This window comes from Myodes glareolus, chromosome 11 (assembly GCF_982192425.1).
Source record: "Myodes glareolus chromosome 11, mMyoGla1.1, whole genome shotgun sequence".
Classification (NCBI taxonomy): domain Eukaryota; kingdom Metazoa; phylum Chordata; class Mammalia; order Rodentia; family Cricetidae; genus Myodes; species Myodes glareolus.
In genome coordinates this window covers 28599545-28623920 of record NC_142036.1, presented here as the reverse complement: position 1 = coordinate 28623920, position 24376 = coordinate 28599545, and the positions used below count along the sequence as shown (strand labels likewise).

General features: G+C 45.5%; 1 protein-coding gene across 2 annotated transcripts in view; it reads right to left on the bottom strand.

The window, feature by feature from the left end:
• Positions 1–9580: 9580 nt before the first annotated feature.
• Kcnk10 (potassium two pore domain channel subfamily K member 10) overlaps positions 9581–24376 on the bottom strand; it is a 138503-nt gene continuing 123707 nt past the window's right edge. For both annotated transcript variants that reach the window (XM_085697802.2, XM_048449376.3), the window contains exons 5-7: positions 21553–21739; positions 17389–17531; positions 9581–15486 (exon numbers count right to left, since the gene is read on the bottom strand). In XM_085697802.2, the coding sequence (XP_085553928.1) occupies positions 14866–15486; positions 17389–17531; positions 21553–21739 (951 nt within the window). In that variant the 3' untranslated portion in view covers positions 9581–14865. The remainder of the gene's footprint in view (positions 15487–17388; positions 17532–21552; positions 21740–24376) is intronic.

The window sequence follows — 24376 nt, the reverse complement described above, 5'->3', positions numbered from 1 at the left end:
TGCTAAGCTTGGAGACCCTGCAGGGAGTCTGTGAGTGGAATCAGGCCATATCACTGCACCCCTTTCTAATCCTTCCTCAGTCAAAACTGCAAAGGACCCTAACTGCCATTTGCCCTCCTCCAGACTCGCCTTGCCAGACTCGGAGATCCCTCTCTTGGAGCCTTCCCCTGTGCACTCTGCGACAACGGAAGTGATCGTGACAGTTAGAAAGACCAAATGATGGAGAAGCCACTTCCATGTCTGTGTGTATTAGGCTTTGTAGCACCTGGTAGGATACCCAAGGAGGTGTGCAGGGCGGAAGCAGGCTTTGTGGTAGTGCTGTTGATCCATGCCATAAGCACCTCCCTGACCTTGGCTGGTTTCAGCCACAGAACCCTCTGCCAGCTGCCAGGGCTGACCCACCGGTGTGAACACTGGAAGCTGCCCGGGCCCGCCACCCAGAAGAGTGACTGGCAAAGACATTGAGGAGTACTGCATGGGAGAGTCCTTCGGAGAGCCTCTGCCCACGGACTGTGCCCACAGAGCATCAGGACACCGGCGCTAGAGGAGATGACGTCTGTAGTCTACGACGGCTGAATAATTTTGCTGCCATCAGACTTGCCTGAAAACAAAGGCTAACTCTTGAGAGCTGTGAAGTTAAAGAGGAGCAATGATGGAGGATTCATGGAAGACAGGGCAAAAGATGAAGGTGGTAGCAGAAGCAGTAGCCTGCCGCAACTGATGCAGGGTTCTCAAAGAGGTACCCTAGCAGGCAGCGAGAGGAAAAGGACCTGGCACTTGGCGGCAGTAAAGGGGCAAATAGCCCTGCCGAGGAGGCAGGACCACAAAGCGTCAACCAGGATGTTTTGATTATAATTACCCAATAGCTGGCAGGGAAAGGTTTCACTTGTGATGGGGGAATCCTATGAAATAGGCCGTCCTCTTGGTACTTTGCCTGGTCTGGTTAGGGGTGGAGCAGCAGTGTCATTTCTACGGAAGAAGAGGATGTAGAATAGGAGGGCCCACTCTGTGGGGTCCCCAGCCCTTAACCTTGTTTTGTGTGTTCTACGACCCTTCCCAAGTTCCTCAAGGCTCATGAGATGGACCTTTAAGGAAAAAAAAAAAAAACTGAAAACTTTCACACCCAGAGAATTAATTCTGAAGCACGCACAAATCACAATAGTGTGATTTACTAAATAAAAATGCAATCCCCGTTCTCCAAATCTCTCTTATACCAGCCTGACTCTGCTAAGACCCCCTGGAAGGAGCTCTTCCAGTGAGAACTGACCGTGGCATGGCGGGGCATCTTTTAAATAGACCTACACAGTAAAAACCTGGAGTTGAGACCAGTCCCTTACTATGAAGGAAAGTCATGGACACAGAGCTGGAACAGAAGATGAAAGAAAGGAGAACCAGAAAGGTCAGCGATGGGGAGGAGTCTCCCCTATCTCTGTCACAGTACAGAAAGAACCCCAGAATAAGAAGCTGCCCTCTTTACTGGGGTGTGGTTGAACCCTCCTTATAAAAGGCTCCTGGGGCTGACCTTTGCCCTTATCTCCTTCTGAAAAGACAGGACCCAAGAAACAAGAGAAGACAAGTCAAGACTTCAGCAGGCCTTTCCCCCTTGATCCCCTCTGTCGACACACTAGCCAACATGTGAGCAACTAGCCAGGGACGTGGTGACCTGGTCACCATGGTGACAGTACAGACAGCCCTTCTGAGGTGGGCCAAGCTGAAGGGCACCAGCAGGGCACGGTGTGTTTCATCGGGGGTCATTGCATTGGCAAGGCCTTAACTTGGCTTCACTGAAAAGTCAGTGAGATTTAGCCTGCGATCCAGGAAGATCACAAACCTGGAGTTCCCCTCAGACAGGTGCTGTCTTCCAGATGAAGAAAACAGTTTCTGAATTTAGGGCTTGACAGCTTGCTCAATCCAAAAAAAAAAAAAAAAAGTAATACAAGTGACATAGAGGGACAGTCTGGTTCCTCTGATACCACCACCAAGGACAAAGGGGTGGCACCTATGGAGCTAGCAGAGGCCTCGTTCCCTTAGCTATGCTATGATTTGGATGTTGGGGCATGTGGGGAAATTAGCAGAAAAATGCCAACGAGAAGAATGTGAGAAATGGAGCTAAGCACAGGCTAGCTTTTTCTACCCAGTCCTGACATCACCAGTGATGAGTGGAACGCTGGGCAAGGCACTAACTTTTCCTGTATCAAGGACGTACCCTCAGCAAGTGGTCAGTGAGGTTTGGTTGTATTCACCAGAGGGATGGTCGAACTTGAACCTCTCAATGGGTCTGATAAATTAGTAACTGCTAGAAGACTCTTCAGCTTCCTTTGTTGTAGAAAGATTAATACAAAAGTTTTTTTTTTTAAAAAAAATCTTTGTTTTCTATCTCCGTGTCTGGCCTCCAGTTTTCAAAGACTCACAGACAAGAGCCAAGTGAACTTCTACACAGGTTTTCAAATGTCTGTAATGGTCAAGCAATTAGCTGTGTGTTTATATTTCCCCCTTGGTATCATACATACATTATCACAGAGAATAAAAATAACCAGAGTAAAAGGATCTAAATGCCTGACATTGATAAAACATTTAATATTGATCATTAAATCTGTGCATGCTTGTACCTCACACATACTTGGGGATTTCATACACACTATCTCTTGGAGATTCTAACCCTGAAAATTCTATCTGAATCTTTTAAAAATTCTTTTAGGAGGCCGCCTCCTTTTTTGTCTAGCTCTTTTCTGGGATCTTGGGGGGATCTCTCTTGTTAGAAAATACCCAGGAGTGTAGGTTTAAAGATGCAGAAACTGAGGGGGGAACCCTCAACACCATCAGAATTGAGCCTTTAGCGGAGCTCCACATACTCTACTTGGTAGTTACTGTCCAGCCTTCTTCAGAATATAAGACACGAATCCCCCCCCACCATGGTGGGCACATAGGCAAAGGACCTGCTTTGTGACGTGGACATAGTCACCAGACATTTCTCTGAACTGGCCTCCCTATTTGGCGGCTGCCAACACACTTGCACGCCTCACTTCTGACAGATGGAATCTGTTTGTGTGGCATATATACCAAGCATGACGTATTTCTTGGGTTTAGCATGTAACTTAGTGCTGCTTGCGGCTTCTGTCCTTACGCTGCCTTGGAGCCGCTTGAGACAACTTGAAGTCAAGCACTTTTGCTATCTGGCCTCAAATCTTCAAGATGCTCCAGGAAGAGTCAAGCAGGTTTCCCATGGGTTTTCAAGTATTATGAGATAGGCTGTTTTGTCTCAGACCCTGGGAAGGGCTGATGCTGCCGAGGCCACCTCCTTAGGGGGACACAGCATAAGGACAGTTGCTGGAAGCCCTGGCAAGAAACAAAGGTCACACGCCTAAGCCCACTTTTCTCTGAAGGCACTCCTTAATCTCTTCAACAAAATTCCCTTTTGGTCCTAAACTGGCTGTGATTTGCCACAGAGCAAGCCTTCTCCCTTTAGAACCTAAATATGAAGATGCAATGGCTGCTACGTTTAGTCCATGGTACCTGACGCCAGCGTCCAGTCCGGCTTCGCAAACAGTTGTCCTTGCCAGTAAAACTCAGATGCTTGCTATCAACATGGCATTTTAGTTTGTTCAGCTTCATGGACTCAGCTGAAAGAATGCCACAACAAATAACACATTACAGTTTCTCGATTTCTACTGTAATTATTGGGGTAAAACCATACTGTAAAAAACCCTCACTATATTTTCTTAACAGTCCTCTACATGAGCCATTGTCATGGGGTGGTTTTCTAATGGAAATAATAGATAGCAATAGCTTTAATAATAAAAAAAGATGATGCACGGCAGAATTCCATCAATTAACAGTCCACCAACATCTCTCATGATTTACCGGGGTTTGTGTGTGTGTGTGTGTGTGTGTGTGTGTGTGTGTGTGTGTGTGTGTGTCTAACATATCTGTTACTATCACAAGGGGGCAGTATTCACATCAACCACAGCTGAAGAGCAATCAGCATACAGATTAAATCCCCACGCTACAGGTTGGGGGCGGGGTTGTTTGTCTGTTTTGGTTTGGTTTGTTTTTGATCTTTTTGTAGTAGTAGCTGGTTTTATAGTATGCTTTTACATTTGCCAAGTAATTACCATTCCTGCAGGGTCGTTTTACCTCCAACACTGCTCCCTTCAACGCGGTAGCTGCTCCATACACAGGTGACATTTGACTGAGGACATTAGGGCAGCACCCTATCACACCCTCCTGTATTTGTTCAGGGTTTATGGGATGGATTGGCCTGATGATGTCATCACACCAGGTACTCGTATGTGGGCATATCTGCGTGTGGGCAGAGCCAGCTGGAGACAGAAGTGCGGTGTCTCAGTTCCTAAGACCATGTGTTTTCTGGTGGTCTTAGGCGAACCCTGTGAAAGGGTAGGTTGCGCACGGGGTGTTAACATCCATGGTTTAAGAACCTCTGCTTTAGATTGTTTCTGAAGTCGTCGTTCCTAAATTTCTTAATTGCTGAGAACCTGGCCCTCCCTAGGCTTAAGGGCATTTTCTGACATGTCTGTTCTGTGCCTGGGTCAGAGCAAAGTCAGCCATATTCTTATCCCTTTAGCTTGCTATCCAAGGAGTCTCGCTTTTACCCTCTTCAGAGTCCATGCCCCTACCTGGGTGCCCTCTGATCTAATGCCCCATGTGGGCCTCTCTCCTCTGGACTGCCCCTACCTTTTTTCTCATTTTTATCTGCCCAAGCTAAGAGAATTCTTTTGTCCCCCAGTATGCCTGGATTCCATTGTCTTTTTTTTTTAGATGTTTTGCCTGTATCCCATATCATGTTCTCATTTTACTTTTGTGCTGTTAGAATTCTCTCAAGGATCCAGGCATCCAAGAGAATAAAGAGGCATAATTATTTTAGACGATTTCTGCTTTCCTCCCATTTGTGTCTACTTCTCTCGCTTGAGTTAGGATCAGTAGGTAGATACAGGAAGTAGACTGTGAGGGGGGGAAAAAGAGAAAAGAAAGTCCAAGGAGAAGGGGGTTTTATGCTGTGTAATACTATCAGGCTCATTCAAATTGTGCAACCAAAATACTGTGACCTCCAAAGAGCTAACTTCTTCCCACATATAGACAGGAAGTTGGCCCTACTGGCTCTCCAGTTTCTGCAGAGGTGAACGAGGGGAGGGAGCTTGCACAGGAGTAGAAACCGGTAGGCATCTTGCTCCCAGAGAGTAGCCAGTCCTGCTGGGCCTGAGGTCAGGCTTTACAGCCTGGTTTGGTCATGCATCTGACTGGGTCCCCTTTCCCATCAGGGCAATCCCCAGTTTCTCCCCCATCTCCCAGGAGGAGACAAACGATGCTCAGTCTCTGGGAAGGACACTCTCCTCTGCATCCCCACAACTACCCACCAAGGCAGAAAGGTGTAAGACAGTAAGAGTTTATTGTGGATGTTCTTGGTGCCCAGTTACACGAAACTACCTTTCCTGCCCCTTCTTTGAAGAAAGGTTTTTAGCTCCTGAAATGGTTGATGCTCATATTCATAGTGTCCAGCATGCCGACCCTCTCCTGTTTCTGCCTCAGAAACACTGATACAGATACAAGTCAAAAAGAACAATTTAGAGCAGAAAAGAGAAAAATGGAAAAGTCTGTGCATGTGTGCAAGAAGTGGAAAAATTTGTGTATGGGTGCAAGAAGTGGAAAAGCCCTTTCTGTAAATCACACTGTGTCTCCCAGAATGAGCTTTTTACCACGAGGAGAGACTGTGCGTGCATAGGCAGTCATCTTGGGCTGGGATCCCAGCTCTCCACTCAGCAGCATGGCCCCATGCTGCCTCTTGCTTTGTGGTACTGCACAGAGTAGGGCCAAATTCTGTGTCCTGTCCTCCAACCTAAGGAGAAGCCTGCTGCTCCCAGAGCTGTGTTCCATTTCTTCTCCCAGTCACGGGAACTCCTCTGTATGTCTGGCCTAAAGAGTCAGTATTCTCCAGACACCATGTTTCTTTCTAGAGGAAATGAAAGCAGACCATGGTATCTGCTTCGCTGGAGGATAGAAGGGGCAGAGAGAAGGAAAAACACTAATGGTTTTGTGTGTTAGTCAATCACATTTTCTTTCAGAAGGAGTTAGAATTCCTGTTGGAATCCATGGCCAGTAGTGCTGATCTCCTGTTTGCGTTTCACTTTGGCTTAGCATCTGTGATATATTTTAAGTCACTGGTGGTGGCCGCCGCCACCGCCACCACCGCCACCACAGGAAATGTCTTGTAGTGATAGAGAATACATTCACAGTATTCTCAGCACAGACACACGATGTAATTTTTTTAATTACACAGTGTTGGAACTAGTCAAGTTCCCCTGCTCCCTAACAGGTCCTGCCCCTGTCTCTGGATGCTTCTTCTTCTGGGGAGCCTGCTTTGGTGCACTCTAAGCAGGGGGCTCTCTTAATTCCAGTCACTGGCATGCTCATTCTGTTTTCCTTTGAACAGAATCATAGCCCATCTTACTTCTTTCTGCTTCCCTCCCGAGAACACACAGCACAGTGTGGCTCAGCTTTACCAGGTGAGAACTTGAAGTGTTATTATGTGGCTAAGATGGCCCTGTCCCCCTCTCAAGGCTTAATACAGAATAGGGCTTCATAAATGTCCAAAGACCAGATAGCTCCTGCATCTTTAACCAGTTACCACTGCTTTTAGTTAGTTCTCTTCCTCCCACTTTGGGCAATAAGCAGAGAAACATGCTCTGGATTCATATGGAAATAAGAGTGGCTCATTATTTTCTTCCTTCCATGGCCTTAAATTTCTTTTGAAGAAGGAAGAGTAAGATATTAAGGCATAGGCGAATAACTCTATATAAAAAAAAACTGAAATGTAATAACAATTAATGCCAAAAAAGAGCCACAACTTGGAAGAGAGCAAGGCGGGGTATGTGAGAGAGTTTAGAAGGAGGGAAGATGTACTCATAATCTAAAAAAGGAAAAGGAAAATAAATGTACAGGTGGAAGTTATGCTGGCACCATGTGCCATTTTGTTTCTGCTTCCAGTTACAGCTGACGTTGGAGGTCAACAGTCTCCAAAGTTCTCCATCATGATGTGAGTTCACTGATTTTGAAAGTCCTGCTATTATTTCCTGCCTAAAGCACTGGCAAATAATTCAAAAAGCCTATTGATGTAGGCAATTGGTAAAGACACCAGCGGCTATACTGGAAATGTCTGTAATTTCAGTACAAGTGAAGGAAGATTCTTACATATCCAAAATGACCTCAAACAATGGGAGTTGGTCTTCTGAACTCATTCAGTAATAAGCACGACTATTCCATTGATTGTGTGAGAAAATGTGCTTTTTGTTTCTAAGTGTGCAAACTTTGGGTGACTTTTGGTATATAAGAAGAAAAACAATTGAAGTAACAAATTTGAAGCATTTCAGGCAAAGGCACTGAAAGGGTGGGAACTTGTCGGCCTTTCCAACTTCCAAAGATTCTGAAACAGGACACGCTCAGATGTGTGCTAGTATTTTAAAACTAGTGTTTCTGTTGCAAACATTTTGCACTGTTTTGGCTCCCTTGGTTGATGCAAGTTCACAACTGTAACCAGGGCAATTCTGCCACCGTGGCCAGTATTCTGATTCCAGAAATTCTCCAAAGAGTTTCTATCTGACTGTCCCATCGCGCTTTGCACCAGACTCCTCACTCAAGGCATCCTACCTCTGATCCAGCCAAGTCTGAGCTCTCTTCTGCTGGGGCTCTGCAGGTTCCTTTTGCTCAATGCTGTGGTTTATGGCTTACATCTTTTTAACTCTCCCCCATGTCCCAGACAACGTCCTTGAAAACCAGGGAAGAAGAGCTCCCTCTAGGGACTGTCACTATATGGGGCAAAGAAAGAACAGGAGGCTGATGTGACCACGGGATCATCGGAAGGCTGTCTAATGTCCTTTGGGAGTTCCAGAGAAACATCTAGAGAGCTTCAATAAGCAGTTTATTGAAGTGTTACAAGCAAAAGCAAATTCCCACTTCTCCTAAAAACAATACGAAGTGCCCACCAACACATTATTAGCTGGAAAATGCCTCAACTCGTTACACAGGGGCCAAGAAACAACCTTGAATTTCTCTCAGGAGCAGCTGGGAAGGCCTGGAAGAACAGTTCTGTGGCCACAGCTGTGATCCATTACTATGAGGGCAAGCAGGAAGCCCTTTTTAATAGAATTATTGCACATGGTACATTTATACTCTAAGAAAATGCAGGCTCATTTGCTGTCATTTTGGGTAAAAAAAAAAATGATGCTCCTCAGAAGGTATCAGATTCCTTGCCTGTGTGTTAAGACTCGGTTATGGGGGTGGGAAATGAAGGGGAAAAAGGCAAATATGGTCTTTGTAGTATGCTGGAAATGGTTCAGGCCTCATGGAGCCCCTGAAAGCTTCTCAAGGACATACAAGGGTTCCTTCAGCATATTTTGAGAGTCGCTACCTGGGAGCAGCTTCTTAATGTGGATTCTAACAATGCATCCAGGTTAACAGGGATGGGAAGGTTGGGAAGGACAAGGACTTCAAGCACAGGAATGACCTGGGGTAGCAGATATCCCCGGGGAGCATAATCTGTTATTCCCGGACTACAGATAATTCCCAATTCTTTTTATAGTGATACTGGCTTTGAAATGGGCATTGCCTGTATCCAGTGATCTAAGTGAGAGCTGCTCTTTGGGAAAGTCACCCTACCAGTCTAATGTTTTCAACTGCTACTTGCGATTAAAATTTTGGAATTATGTTTTTGTTTTTGGAGGTTGTGAAAAATCTCATTTCTTTATAAGTGAACTTGATTTGATTGAGGTTTACTAAAATGATATTAAGGAGTCGGAGGTGAAATGACTTGAGCCATCAGCCTTGCAGCAATCATATTCAAACTGTCCTGCTCACTTGTGTCTGTCCTGTATTCAGTATCTTGTTCAGTGCAGAGGGCAGGAATGGCCCACACAGTTCCCGCCCAAAGAGCTTCTCGTCTAAAACGTGCAAGGGGAGCATCAGTGCAAATCCAGTCCAGCAAGCGACATGGCTGAAGAAGGTCAAGCTAGGCTGAAGGCAGGAAACTTGCTCAAGGGTTGGAGAAGGTCAAGAAAGGACTTCTTAGAGATAGCTTTTCTACTTTGCTCCAAAGAACTCGAGTTGGAATGGAACACAAGAAAATGTGGCTCCTGGGAGGGCCCCGGGTATAAATACATAGAACAAAAGAGCAGGCCATTTGATGAGCTCGAAAGCCATTCAAAATGGAGACAGAAGAGATTAAGTTTAAGTCTTGGCTTAGAGCAGAACCTGGTAGACCTTATTCTTGGGTTTTACCTCCAAGGCCAAGGGGATCCACTGAACGATGTGTGCTGTTTTCAAACAATCTTTGTGAACTGCTAGCATGTGTTTCATACTGTGACAGGCACAGGCAGACAATAAAAACATAAACCAGAACTGTCCCTGGTCAGCCGTACTCAGAAAGACCATGCAAAATGCTGCTGAATGAATGAGTGGCGACTTCATTCATCATACAGAAGGAGCCTAGCCAGTGGGTCCTGAGCAGAACCCAACCTCACCTTATGAACCACACACATCCCATAAAAGAAAGGAAAACAGGACAGACATTAGATTGGATCTTCCAGAAGGTCTTTGTTGCAATGTTCTCCATCATTGGAAAAAAATATTACATCATCAAATAAGGACAATAGCAGCACAGCTTATTGAAATGTTACAAGCAGATTTCCACTTCTCCTCCTAAGAACAGTTTGAAGTGCCCCCCCCCCAACACATTATTAATTGTAAAATGCCTTTAAAAAGAAGCACCATGAATTCCTACAAAGAGAAAAATAAGTAAAACATCTCCACACTTGGGTTTATCATCTGCCATCACTGGGTTCCTGCAGCTCAGGGACAGAAAAGGAACAAAGGTTCGCATACATGGTGACTTGCAGATCACTTCTAGGCATGCCTGCAGCTTCCCCCTTCGAGCCAGAGCACTAGCCACAGGGGCAAGACTGTGCAGCAGCCTCTGTAGCACAAGCCTACTGAGTTAATGGACTGGAAGTCTTCTCTAAAGGGCTTCTTTTGAACGCATAGGAAACTGTTTTCACTTAAGGACAAAGAACATCAGGGGGTCCCCAACTCAGGCACCTGTGAAAATGATAATCCCATCCAGGAGGTCAGAAACACCTCTCCTTCTCTGTACCACTAAGCTGGTGTAAGCAAACATGAGAGGACCAAGAAGCACACGGAGCTCGGAAAGGGTGGTGAGATGTGGCGTGGCTCCTGCATAGGGCACAATGTAGGATTCTACCAGAGCTTTGCCACTGTCGCAGCAGGTGCAGACTCAGCAGCACCCGCCATGCTAAATGAAAGTGACATGGCGAGTCTTCCTGGGGTCTCCATTAACGAGTTCCTATGCTGTGTCAGGAGAGCCTCCCCATGTCCCCCAGCCTCTGTCTCTGCACACTGAATCCTAACAGTGAGAAAGGCTGCCAGAGACGGAGTGTCGGCAAATGCAGGGGACCACACGGCAGAAGGCAGCAGGGCTCATTTTCTCGTACAGAAAGGCTCTGCAAGTTTGTTGTACTTCATGCCCGTCTTCGCTCTGATGCTGAAACCATTCTGCACACTGGGTAGTTCACGTCCGTCCCCAGTCCAGTGAGCCACAACTACCTCCATCAGAACCCTGGCACACATTGTCATCAATTCCCTCAAATAAAGCATACAAATCAATATGCAGCTTGGACTTCCCCAGGAAATGACACCTCGGAAGAGGGAAGGGGTTGTTTACTATTTCATACAACTAGAACTTTCCACATGAAGTTATTCCCATGGAGCCCAAAAAGTCATGTCCTACATGCATGTGTGTCTTTGTGTACTGGAAGGAGGGAGGGAGAAGGACATGAATCGACAACTCAATCAAAGGGAACCTTTAGTAGAACTGAATGCGAATAGCAAAGGCTTACAATTCTTTGACTAGTCTTAATACCGTTGCCCTGCCCCTAACCCATCCCACCCCCAAAATTCCTGCATCCTGTGAGCTTTTGGGTGAAGGTGTGCCTACTAGGTCAGTGGGGAGAGCCTATATGGGATGGGATCCTAATTTGGACACCAGTCCCTCAAATACATCTGGTCTCCATCGACCATGCAAAAAAACAAACAAACAAACGCCAAGGATAGGAGTGGGGCCATTAATCAATATTCAGAGATCCAACTTAATAATTTTCTGATTAAACTTAACTCATGGATTGGGAAATGTTCTTTCAGCACACTACACAACTGGAAAAGGGTTTGATCATAACCTGTGCTCAGTTCCATTGGTGTGCAGTTGAGGTACAGGGAAGCAGTGTGCCCATGAGCATAGGCTGAAATGTGGCAGAGCACAGTCATCCTAGATACCTGAATTATAGGCCAGTGATCCCTTTCATACCACACACACCACACACACACACACACTGTACGGCCTTATACCCAAACAGACAGACTGCCAGAGTGCATCACTACTGAGTTAGAACTGGGTATGTAACATAGCCTCTCGAAACTGTCTTTTGGGCATTTTCCAGTAAACCTCCAGAAGAGGGATCCGTTCTGTACCCAGCTGCCAAATAAAGCACACAATTTCCCGCTGCAGACACCAAACATGTGCCCTTCCCAAATGTAACATCCATACATTTATTCTGGGCTTAAGATAAGCAGGGGGTGCTGATGGGAAGGGAGAGAGCCTGGGCTATTTGTATATAACACATAGCAGCTGTCTTATCACATATGTTCTATTTGTTATTTGCCTTCATCTTTACAGGGCTAACATCCAAACAACCAATAGCTCCAGGCTTAGCATGTACACACGAAGAGCAATTAAATCTCTCATTCTTCAGCCTCTCCTTTGGAGAGTACTTCATAGTTTTCAAAACACTTTGCCCACATAAACTAACTTCATAGAGGGTCTTCTGTGACATCATTTAAAACCTGCACCCAACACTCAGGGAAGGGGTTATACACTCTCACTCCAAGGTTATGCTTGTTTCTCAGTATTACTGTGGTTTGATTCTCGTGAACACATCTATGCACACACCAACTCGCACACCTGTTCCATTTGGTCGATCATGTGTCTAAGACCTCTGAGCTGTCTAATTCCTGCTCTATGAAGAGTTTCTGCATGAAAATCAAGTAAAGTGCAAAGGAGTGCTTTTGAGGGGCATTTCCAGCGGTGCAGAAAAGGTGCTGTCTATGGCATCCCCAAGCCAAGAGCATACATGTATCTTCGAGGGCAACCTTAAAGACCAGGTTTACCCCCAAAACATCATGCCCTCATAGGGATAAAAATGCCTGTCTTCTCCTCCTCTCTGTCAACTGTGCTCATGAAACTTGTAAGATGTGTGCATGATCACACTTGCAGCACACACAACCACACACATGTGCGCGCTCTCATTCACAAAGGTGCAGGATGTGGACACCGCAGCAAAACTGCGAAGAGACTCCATTGCCTTCTTGCTGTGCACTGTGGGTAAGCTCCTTCACCTCCCTGAGTCTCTGTATCCTCATCTCTACAAAGGATGTGTAAATGCTTCCCACATGATATGGCGAGGTCTCAGTGAGTGCCATAAAACGTACCGTTCAGTGCCAATCCCATGAAAGGCACTGTGCAAACAACAGAGAAGCTTCTTTACCGGATACAGATCCAGTGCCTGCAGTTTTAATACAACCATAAAGGCATAGCAAGGTGCCATACAGTGGAAACCTAAATGAATGAAATCCACATGCAGTTTCTTTGGGAAACTTGTCAGAATAAGAGAAATCCCATTTGTCTATCTGTTCTTTAGCGCAATGAGCCAGTCGTAATAGAAGCCAAGCATCCACCCCTGTATCAGTGAGCCAGTGTTCTGTTCCAATGGAGGAGTTAGTCCAGACAAACCCTTGACAGAAAAGACCTCACCATAGTGATTCTTGACTTCTCAGCTCTCTAACAAGATCCTAAAGGTTTGGGATCTGGGAGACAGGGGGGTGGGCTTCTGTGTTCCAAGAAGGGGACAACTGTAAGCAGAGCATTTCAGAGAGATAGGCAGGGGTGATGGGTCTCCCATGGTACCAGTGGTTGTGGAGGTAATGGGTATAGTTTCCCCTCAGAAATGATAGATGGTTTCTGGAAGTCTCCACTTGTGCTGTGATCTTTTGTTAAATACGCTCTGTGAATTTGCTACAGAAAATTACATGAAATCCCCAAAGGTGGTACTGAGTCTAGGAGAACCCTAGCCAGCAACTTCCTCATATAGAATCCAATGCTTAGGCGCGGGGTTCCAGAACATGAGCTAGCTGAACCAACACGCCAACCAAATCTGGTTAAAGCTGAAACATACACATGTGAGAGAAAAGCCTACTATGAATTTCCCCTTCCCGATAAAAATCTTTTGAAAATCATCCTCCCAAAAGCTCCAGCTGGACCTTCCCTTCAGTGTTCCTTCTCTGAACATCGTAACCCGATAAGCAAGCATAGCTAGCGTATGTTGATCGCTGTTTGCCTGGAGACAATGACGGGAGTTACCATTTGAGTGAGTAGCAGGTGCGAGATGAACAGGCAAGGAAGGGTTATGTCCCCTTAATAAAGGCATAAAGAAAGGTAGGCATAAAATGAAATTGATAAAGACGTGGTGAAATGCATGAAGTGCACTCTCTTTAAATATTCCCTTTCAGTATTATCTTTAGATGGTATTAATGGCACTTAAGCTGCAAACAACTTAAACCATTTCAATCTTAATAGACAAGGATTGGGTGAGAGATTCATTTTCCTCTTGTATGGAAAGAGATTGAGTCTCATAGCTATGTCTACTCTAAGACACCCAAAAGGACAAAAAGCCCTGAGATGTAGAGATGCCAGGGTCCTCCTTGATGTGTCTCACAAACACAAGATGTCTATTTTTACTTTTATTTAAAAAAAATTAGGATCAGCTAGACAGAGCAGCAAGCCACTGGCATCATGCAAAAGGCAATAATTTTGGTATTTCCTCCCGCCTATCAAAAGAAGTTAGAATGAAAGTGTTCCCATAGAAAAGTGAGTATGGATGCTCGAAAATCAGCTATTTTCACCTTCACACCCGCTGAAGAAAATGCATGAGTTGCCTTCCCACCAGGCAGTGACTGAGGTGGCGCTTTCACCAATGCTTGCAAGCCTGGCTGAACTACCTATCCCATGAGAAGGACAAAGTTCAGTGGGCTTCTCCCATTGGCTAAGGAGACTGCCACAGTGGGATGAGTCTGTGATTTTTTTTTAATGAGAAAAGCAATTGCACCTTTATTAAATGTGTGCTCTGATCAGCTTCCAACAAATTCCAGGTACCCTTGGGTCCCGCGGACATTCGTCTGGAGTAGGAGTTCTGTACCGTGGCCTATCAAAACTCAAGCTGAGGACATGCCAAAAATGTTCACTCGAACCCTAGCCAGAGTGACCAGGCCACCTGCGAACAGCTGCCCCCTGTGTGTGTAACCTACCACTGAAGGAAGGTTCAGGAATGGAGACTCCGTTCACAAGACAAGCTTGTCCTCTCAGAGGCTAGTCGAAGGAATAGCTGCCCTTGCCTATGTGCCGTGTCAGAGTGGCACTGTGTGCGGGCTAAGCCTGCCACTGGAGCTCCCCTCCCAGGGACAGGCGACACCTGCTACGTGTGCAAAAGCTCCCCCCCCCCCGTGTCCTGCCGCCACCATCTGAAATGAAGCTCTTATCTGATTCCTTTTGGCAGAGCAAGCTTTCAGTTGTGTATGGCACAGTGAAATATATTCTTCAATGTTATGTAATTTTGGACTAACAAGTCTATTTAAGGCACGTGTCTCAGTGTGAATATTTTTAAAAAAGAAAAAAAAACAAAAAACAAAACAACAAAAACAAGACAACACTTAGTCCAGCTCCAGTGTCTTTATCATTTACTCTCTGTCTTGAAGTAGTGAGTTGTTCTCCAGCCCCTGGTCCTTGGTGTCCGTGGGAACCATTCCATTCTCCATCTCAGCTTGCTGCTGTATACACTCCGTCAGCATGGCTGTGCTGGAGTTGTCTGAGTTACACATCTTTTCTGTCTCCTCCTCTTTCTTCTCTTCATCCAGAGAGTAATTCCGGAAGGTCTTATAGATTTTCTGAACATCCTCTGGTAAGGTCTTTTTGAGATCTTTGTTTTTCCTCTTGGTGAGTTTGGAGGTGGACCCAAACTTGTTGATGATGTTGTCCTCAGAAGCGCCTTGCCCATGCTTGTTGAGCTGTTCTGACCCCTTAAGGCGCAGGTTGTTGGGCCGGTTGTTGATGCTTTCCTGGGATGAAGCCTTGAAACGTCCTGTATCCAGGGCTGCAAAGACAGAACGCTTCTCTGGGGATAGCATGTCCAGAGAGTGGGCCCTCTGATCCAAGCCCAGCCTCCGGCGCTCCATACTGCGGATGGTAGCTGCTCGCTGCAGCTTGTCATGGATCTCAACGCTGAGCCGCCTTCTGGTCTCCCGGAACTCGGCGGTGACGTTAGCTTTCCATTCGGCTGCATGGGCTTTGATCTCACCCACCTGGACAAGACAGAGGAGCAAGAACAAATTAAGAAATCCCTCTCCCTTCACACTTTTCAGAATCCCACAGCCCTCAGGCACCCCAGGGGGGAGGCTGTCTCTGGGGGAGACAGAGCAATGATAGTCTCCTAAGGATGGACTAATGAAGTAGGGAGAGCTTGGAAGCGCTTGAGGTTGGGAAATTATGACTGAATAGAGGCAGATAGCATCTAGAGGAGAGATCAGGATTTTGGTTGCACTTGCGCTCTCTCTCTCTCTCTCTCTCTCTCTTTCTCTCTCTCTCTTTATTGTAAGGCCCCATTTTTTACACAAATCTGTCTCATGGAATTTCTATCATAACATTAAAGACCACACCTAACTCAGTCCCGGTCATAAAGTCAGTGCTCAACAAATCTTTGTCCTTTCCCGTCTTTGCAATACTTCTGTCTGGGTAAGATGACCAGCCTGTCCCAGCTTCCTGAATTTCAAACATTGAGGATAGAACTCCAAGGAAGAGCACCTGCCTAGCATGTGCAAGGCCCCAGGGTTCGCTTCTGGGGTACTGAGAAAGAAAAAATCCTGTGCCTTAGGAAGTCCCTTAAGTCCTGGGCAAACTGTGATGGATCGTTAGCCACCCTCTATTGGAGTCACGCTACAACCATGTGCTGAGGGACTTGTCCTAGCGGAGGAAGCCCCTCCAAGGGACCTGATAACCACATTTCCATGGTTAAGATGCAGGAAAAGGGAATTTTTCACAAAAGCCACATAAAATGCTTTCTTAGGGAGTGAAGTTTTGCTGGAGACTCATTGCCAAATTCCTTGGTTGCTTAATCGACAGGGCATGAGGTACCCATATGCATCCCGCTTCCCTATACAGGTGAATGACCCGAGGTTTACTATTTAGCAAAGTCTGTATGGGTGTTGTCCCTTCTTTTTTTTTTTAAGCCAATATTCAGCAGGTCAGTTAGTCATCAGGGGAATCCGCCTGGAAACGACACAAGCTGGAAGCAGTAATGGTAACCTAAGAACTGCGGGAGGGGGAAACTCCTTCAGCAGCTGTCTCCCAGGTCCAAACAAATTGAGAAGCTACCATTAAAGGAAGTGTCTGTCCCTCTCTTGTCCTTTTTAACTCCCCCTCCCACCTACTTATTTTCCCCTCCTCGCAGAGGAATGCCATTTTCAACGTGTCTTTTCTTCTTGCCTTCCTATTCTTGCCTTTGCCTAGATCAGTGGTTCTCGAATTGTAGGTTGCAACCTCTTGGGGAGTCAAACAAGGCTTTTCACCAGGGGTCACATATCAGACATCCTGCATAACAGATATTTACATTACAATTCTTAACAGTAGAAAAAATTACAGTTATGAAGTAGCAATAAAATAATTTTATGGTTGGGGGTCACCACCACATGAGGAACTGTATTCAAGGGTTGCAGCATTAGGAAGGTTGAGAACCAGTGGTGTAGTTTCATATAAAAACCTAGAAGGAGTGAAAACTGTAGGTATGAGGAATAAAATCTGAGAATTTGACCATGGTGGGACACGGGAAATATGGCCCTATGACTGGCCACTGTTCAGTGACTTTTACCTCATGTCCAATGTGCGATCCACATGCTAATCACGAGGCCTGGAGACAGGTCAGCTTCCCCAGGCTCCCTACAAGTCCACAGAGCCTCCCACGTGTCTGCGAACACAGACAACTGTGTTCTTCCTGCAGCAAACATCCACCCTCGCTGGCCATTTCCTTTTTTTTTTAATTTTTAAGAAGTTATTAAAGGTTCTAGAAATGACTAATGTCCACTCAACTTTACTTCTAAATAGGCAGAAAAAGAATCCATAAAATCCCATCATAGAATCAGAAACAGGCATTTCTCAACAAGGGCGAATGGGATGTCACAGACATTTTTGGGATCAGGAAGAAGTCCTACCTCTTCTTTCGTCTTTTTGGATAAAACCCGCAGCCAGTCTCCGATCATACTAAGGACAGCTGCGAAGTAGGCAAGGCCAACAAGGATCCAAAACCACACCAGCGGCTTGTACCACTCTCGGTAGTTGATGCCAGCATTTCCCCCTGAAAACAACCAAATGGTACTTTAACCTGGTCAGTAGTTGGTCATCACAGAGCACATTCCAGTTAATGGAGAAAATTATCATTCCATAATCCAGTGAGAGCCATTAGGTTTACAGGATACAAAACACCACAAAAGCTGGAGGCTTGCTTGTAGCTTTATTTTCTTTGCTTCTTAACCACTAAAAATAAACCTCAGTTCTGCAACAGAGAAATGTCAGTAGCCACTTAAAGTTATCTACTCTCGCTGGCAAAGAATTGGACTTCACAGAAAATTATCTCAGATGTCGTTTCGTTTTTACCAAACTTCTCTAAATTTACCTTAACACTGTGAGGGTTCAGCATGGCAGCACACCCTGTCACTCAGCAAAGACAGGAGGAGCCACTGCAAATCCAAGGCCAGCCTGGGCTATATAGTGAGTTCCAGGTGAGCCAGAGCTACGTAATGAGAACTTGTCTCTTGAAAGGAGAGAGGGAGGTGGGCAGGGGGAACAAGGAGAAGACGGAGTGGGAAAGGAGTAGGAGGTGGAAGAAGGGGGGAGAACAGGGAAGAGGGAAAAGTCAGAAGGGGAAGGGAGGGGAGGGTAGAGGAAAGAGTGAAGGCAGGGATGGGAAGAAAGGGAGAGGCAGAGTGAGATTTCAAGCACTTGGAATTGTTTCCTTCGAAATTCTGCATGCATTTACCAAGAAAATGAGTGGGCAGAAAATGAAGTAGAATTAGATGTGACAACATTACTGAGACTTTGATCCATGAAGTAGCAATTCGATGCTAAAGTGAGAGGGATGGTGTTTACATGACGCTCATCCTGGGGTCAATTAGGCCAAGCAATTAGAATCACCATATCCTAGAGCTAAACAGTACCTGTGAGACCAACTAGTTTAATCTCACCGTCTTATAAATAAGGATTACAGTAAAAAAGAAAAAAAAATCCATCAAAACAAATTGGCCAGTTGCCTAACAGTATTGACTAGCTATTCCATTGAGAGAAGTGGTCATTTATTCCAAATAATTAGCTGACTTGCTCTAGCCTCCCTACTAGTACTGCTGAGGGCACCACTCACTCACCCAGAGAGCAGGCAGGGTGCCTCTAAGACAACTCACATGGGCGACACACTAGCAGTTAGGACACTGGGTGACGAAAGAGTTCTAGTCTTTCCCCTTGGGTCATGGTTACCTCCATATCCGGCATCACCGAAGCTGTGGTGAGTTCTATGTGTCAAGAATACCTTGAAAATCCTGGTGCACACCCACTGGGACCGATGGATCTTAATAAATTCAAACCTACTCTGCGATACAACCCATGAATTCTACGGCAACAAGAATAGGTCTGGAGATGTACCTCAGGGGTCCTCGTGCAGAGGACCCACAGGTGAATGTAACTCACATTCCGGGGGATTTAACACCTTCTTTTCTGAAGGGCACCAGGTACATGCATTGTGCACATACATAAGTACAAGAAAACATGATAGAGAAATATAGGGCGGGAAAGGATCCCAAGCTCCGGCACAAGGTTCTGAGGTGGCTGGCGTCTCTTTGCTTTGGCTCAGATGCCTTCTTTTCCTCCCCTGTGGCCAACCTTCTTCAAAATTGATACTCATTTCATTTTCTATGTGTGCTGGACTCATTTCCTCGTGCTCTTTCCACTTTGGATTAAGTAAATATTTACCTTTGCAAGTCCCTAGAACCCAGACAAGGCTGTCACTGGGGCATACACTAGCCAACAATACAGAGCGCATCCTTCTGTGTAGACTTTCATCAGCCATGGCCAGAACTGCAAGCTCTGTGTGCACTCCCACTCAGAGCTGTGAACTACTGCGGCGGCATTAGGCTGTCCCAAAGTGGGTCAGCTGCAAAATGAAGCAACAATCAATCCTGAGTGGTTCGCATTTCCAGCCGTATTCTAGTAGAGGTGACACCCAATAAGATCACAGTGATCAGCAGCTCTTGGTCGAGTACATCATTTGAATAGTCCAGCAATCCTCCCTGTCAGTCAGAATATTGACCCTCCATATCCACAAGTTGTCTGGGTGAATTCAACCGGAGGTGGACCAAAAATATCCAGAGAATTAATTATGTCGGTATTAGACACGTGCGTGCCTTTTTATTCTCATCGGTCGCTAAACACTATAGCATGCCGACTGTTTGCATAGCATTCACATTGCATTAAGTACAAGTCATCTGCATACAGATGGTTTAACATGCACAAGACGATGCGCATCAATTCCGGGTAAAAGTTACATTGCTTTTCATGAGGGGCCTGAGCATCTGCTGATTTTAGTGTCTGCAGGATTCCCATAGCACACTCTATTAATAAATACACTGATGAAAACTCCCACTGAGTGCATTTTCCACAAATACTCAACAGGTCGAGCCATGTGAGCTCTGGGAAATGGACTTTGGGAGAGACTGAAGGAATGGCCCAGCAATGTCAAAAGCACTTGTTGCACAAGCCTGAGAACATGAACTGTGATCCCAGCACCGCCTCTCAGGCTGGACATCCCATGTATGCCTGTTAGCCCAGCTCCAAGCAGGACAGAGACAGAAACATTACTGGGGTTTGATAGCTTCTGGTTTAAAAAAAAAAATCTGAGCCCCATATTTAGGGAAAGACCCTGCCTCAAAAGAGTGGACAGAGAATGACAGTCAAGACCACTCAATACCTGCCCCCACACACATGTTCTTATGCTCATACAGACACACATATTACATAGGTATAAATTAAAGAACATGGTGCATTCCGTCAGCATTATGCATGCTAAGAGACCTTAGTCTATGGAGGCCTCTGAGTGAAAAGGAAGTACAGTTCTGTGATCTCTAGTAAGGAAGAGACCCACCCAAACGACAGAGGTCTGAGGTTAAAGGGCCAGCATGTACCGAGAGTTCAGTCCACAGAGACTAGTAATAATAACCAAAAAGCATAAATGGGCTTCAAACTTTTCCCTCAGCTCACCAGGCCACTTCCATTTTCAGGAGTGCTTTCTCTTAATCAACAGTCAAGAAAAAAGCTGGGAGGAAAGGCAGAAACATTTGGCTAGTTCTCAAAGTCAGAGCTGTCCTTTGTCCTGACTGACAGGTTGGAGATCAGGGTTGTCACCAGTGTGCAAGCTATCTTTAGTCCTCAGGTCAGTGATATTAGCCCAGACATCATCAAAAGACCAGCCCTTGCAAATGACCCTGGGAAGTGTTTGAAACTGGTGTGAAGCAGCACTTTCTCCTCTTCCCTCGCAGGTATTTCTTTTAGATTGGAAGGAACCTCATCTGACTTTCCCCAGGGACCGTCATCTATGGATACAAAGGGGCGGCCTAAATATGCTTATAGACTAAACAGGCTGAAAGCTGTTCATTGTGGCTCGGTTTCTTCCTCAAGCTTTAGAACTCCATCCAGACCACTGTGGTTGGGTGTTGTACACAAGAAACGACTGGGGAGGGTCTGGGGGGGGGGATCTTGTGTCTGGTCAACAGAGACAGTGACTTTGACCTCAGTGTTAGGAGCTTTCCCCTGCCTGTTTCTGCAGACCAACCTCCATGTCAACTGCTCTTGAGTCTGATATTTGGCTGATTATGGCCTTTCTTCAAGTTGACTTGGGAAACCTTAATGCAGTTGAGAAATCAAAGATTCAGAAATTTGTTTCTCCCTTACATAATTCATGCAATGATGACAGCTGGTAAGTCAGCATCCTGAGGAAGAGGGCCCTGTCTTTCTTCTTAGGCAGAAAAATAATAAATAAATAAATAAATAAATAAATAAATAAATAAATAAATAAATAACTTGATGCTGCTTATATCACACTGAGTTGACAAACACTGAGCCATTTCTACTTACCTCCTCTGCAAATACCTGTTAACATGATTTTGATTCTTCCCAAAGCTGCAGACCTGGACCAAAGGCCTTGGGAATGCTGGCCAACCAGATTAGAATAGGGCTAAATCCCAAACCCCCAGCACCATGATTTGGAAAAGGACATCCAACAGAATGTTTTCCCCACCAAAGCCCAAGTGACTGGGAAAATCCAGGTTGCTTACCTGCCACAAAATCACCAAAGCCTACTGTAGTCAGAGTGACCACCACAAAGTAAATGGACTCCAAGGCTGTCCAGCCCTCGATGTATTTAAAAATGACAGCAGGGATTGTCACAAACACGATGCAGCCAGCCAAGATGAACAGAATAGTTGAGATGACCCGGATCTTGGTCTGACTCACTTGCTTCTTCTAGGACGACATGGAATAAGAGGAATAGACAAAATCAGAGACAGTATCCTGGATTCAGAAGACAGACACCCAGAAAGGAATGCTACGTCTCTTGTTTTTAACTTTTCTCCAGTCATAAGCATGTGTGTAGAAAGAAATGTGCACTCAGACAGTTCCTGGCAGTCTATGAAGACCCCACATTTGAAGGTGGTGCTTATATGTTCTTTGCATGATCCCGTTACTATAGCCCAATTCAGATCGGAGTCACTGGAGTCACTTGCAATTATTTCCCAAGATCTTGCTGACATCGTTTTATGTGTTCCTAATCTACCAGGGATCTGACACCCAGGGCTCCTCATTGTCAGGGTTGAAAATAATAGGTCAGGGGAGGGAGAGATGACATTGGTTTGCTGGAGGCTGTACCACCATCGCCCACAGTCTTCGTGTCTCCCAACAATGAGGGAAAACAAAAGAAAATGGAGCCATAACAGAAAAAAAACACCATCCCTCATTTGTGGCAGGCTCCAACCAAGCTGTAGGATATCTCTTTATCCACTGTGACATGTGTATTACTCTAAGTACATGTTGAGTTGAGGTGCTGCTGTGGTCATAATGTGTGTTGGCTGTATCACCATACATAACAGGAGATGAGTCCAAATGAAAGGTCAGAGGGACCCTCCTCCTGTGCCCACTTCTAAAGGAGTCATCAGCTGGGTAGTAAACATGCATGAAGACTGGGAATTATATTGATATAAATGAGCCACGCCAGCATGATCCAAGGTGGATATGCCTCACCCTTGGTAGGACCCTCTGATGCACGGTGGTCTAACCTACCTTGCCTCTCATGGGAATCTTCTCCGGACTCCCAGAACTGATGCTAGAGAAGATGACTCTGTTATTGAGGGACTTGAATGTCATTTAATGACATAAGTATACAAAGCAGAAGTTTACCACCAGACTAGGTGGCCTGTCTACATTGCCTTGGTTATTTTTGGCGAGCCCTTGGGGACAATGTAGGAAATCTGCTCCCTGTTCTTTGCTCTCAGAGCACAGACAGGCCAGTTGCATTCATATTCTTCATTTGACTGATATAAAACAGACACCAAGAGGGGCCAAGGGACTTGCACAAAAGGATGCTGTAATGAGGGTCAGAGCCAAGATTAGAATTCTGATGTAATTAAGTCTCAGCCCTGCACTTAATGATGGAAACAGCTCCCAGGTTACTCAACAGCTGATCAGCTCAAAGAAATTTGCCAAATCAAGTTGACCCTCTCCAACACAAGACATCAGATGCAATCCTTCCGAAGAACAGGCCAGCTTGTGTCCATCATGGAAAGACTATGGATGAAAAGTAGTCAAGTATGTAAACTATCTGGGAAAGGCTAAAGAAACACAAAGCAAGCCATTCCCTCGGACTACTGGGAAGGCGGTTAGCATATAAAGTGGGAGCAGGCTGGGGGCAACAATTTAACCTATGTGCCTGTATCCTCATATCCTCAGGAGGGCCTTCTGGAAAAAAAAATGCAGATACTGGTAGAGCGTGACCAATGAAAATGCCAGTTTTTCCTCGAGGCGTCACAGGAGGGAATGGTCACCTGAGAACCACAGGGGATGCTCTGCCCATTTTGTGAATTACTGTGTTGAATGACAGAGCATTGAGGGGAGGCAGCTGAGCCCCTCTGACAGTCGAGGAACTTACTAGTCTGGTTTAGCTTGTAACTCAGAGTCCAAAATGAGATTTCATGGCAGGTTATTATGTTCACCTAATTGCTGGCAAGGGGACTATCACCCCACCCCCTTTCTGTAGATCCTCCTCCTCAAATGCAGAGTGAAATTCAAGTGAATTAAATGTTTATGTAATACTTGTCAAGTCCTATATTAGAATGTGAGCACAACTCTCATCTGAATGAGAATGTGGTTGGCAAAGAAGGGTGGTAATTTGTGGGATGCTGGAATACTCTCCAATCTCCTGAAATGGGCAGGGGTGGGTTTGCTTGATGGAGGCAAAGGCAAGCGATACCAAAGGCTGGGTACTGGTGCCTTGGTGGCATTGACTGTTAGAGGGCTCACTGGCAAGGCAGACATTTCTCCTCCTGCTTCCTGCCCACACCGACCAGACCATTTCTGGACTCCCTGGAATTATGCTCAGAAAATATTTGGAACATTTGATTATTTGAAGAATTTGGGAGACTTAAGAAATATTTTTGCATGACTATGACTATGTAGAGAGGTATGAAATAATGCCTGTAACCACACTGGATTATAAAAACAAGAGATGTGAGCCCCAAGTTGTAGGAATGTCGGTTGTTCTGGACATTGTTTCTGCGCTCCACTAGATAGCAAGGACAAATGATCAACTGCCTTTATTGAACATCAGCTGCCACTCTCAGACAGTCTCAACTCATGTATTGAGCTTCAGGCATTGACTCTACAAGAATATGCTCCTGCTATAGAAGGACAGTCTAGGGATAGACTACCTGAGCCACAACTTGTCCCTACTGTTAAGCCAAGCTGAATGACTTCATGCAAGCTTCTCAACTTCACTAAAATGGAAATAGGAAAGTCCAGCTTGTGGAGGTGGTTTAGAAGATGAAATCTGTATCGGAGTCAGTGCCAGATCTCCCAGGTGCTCAGTGGTTGTGAACTGGCACCTTGGGC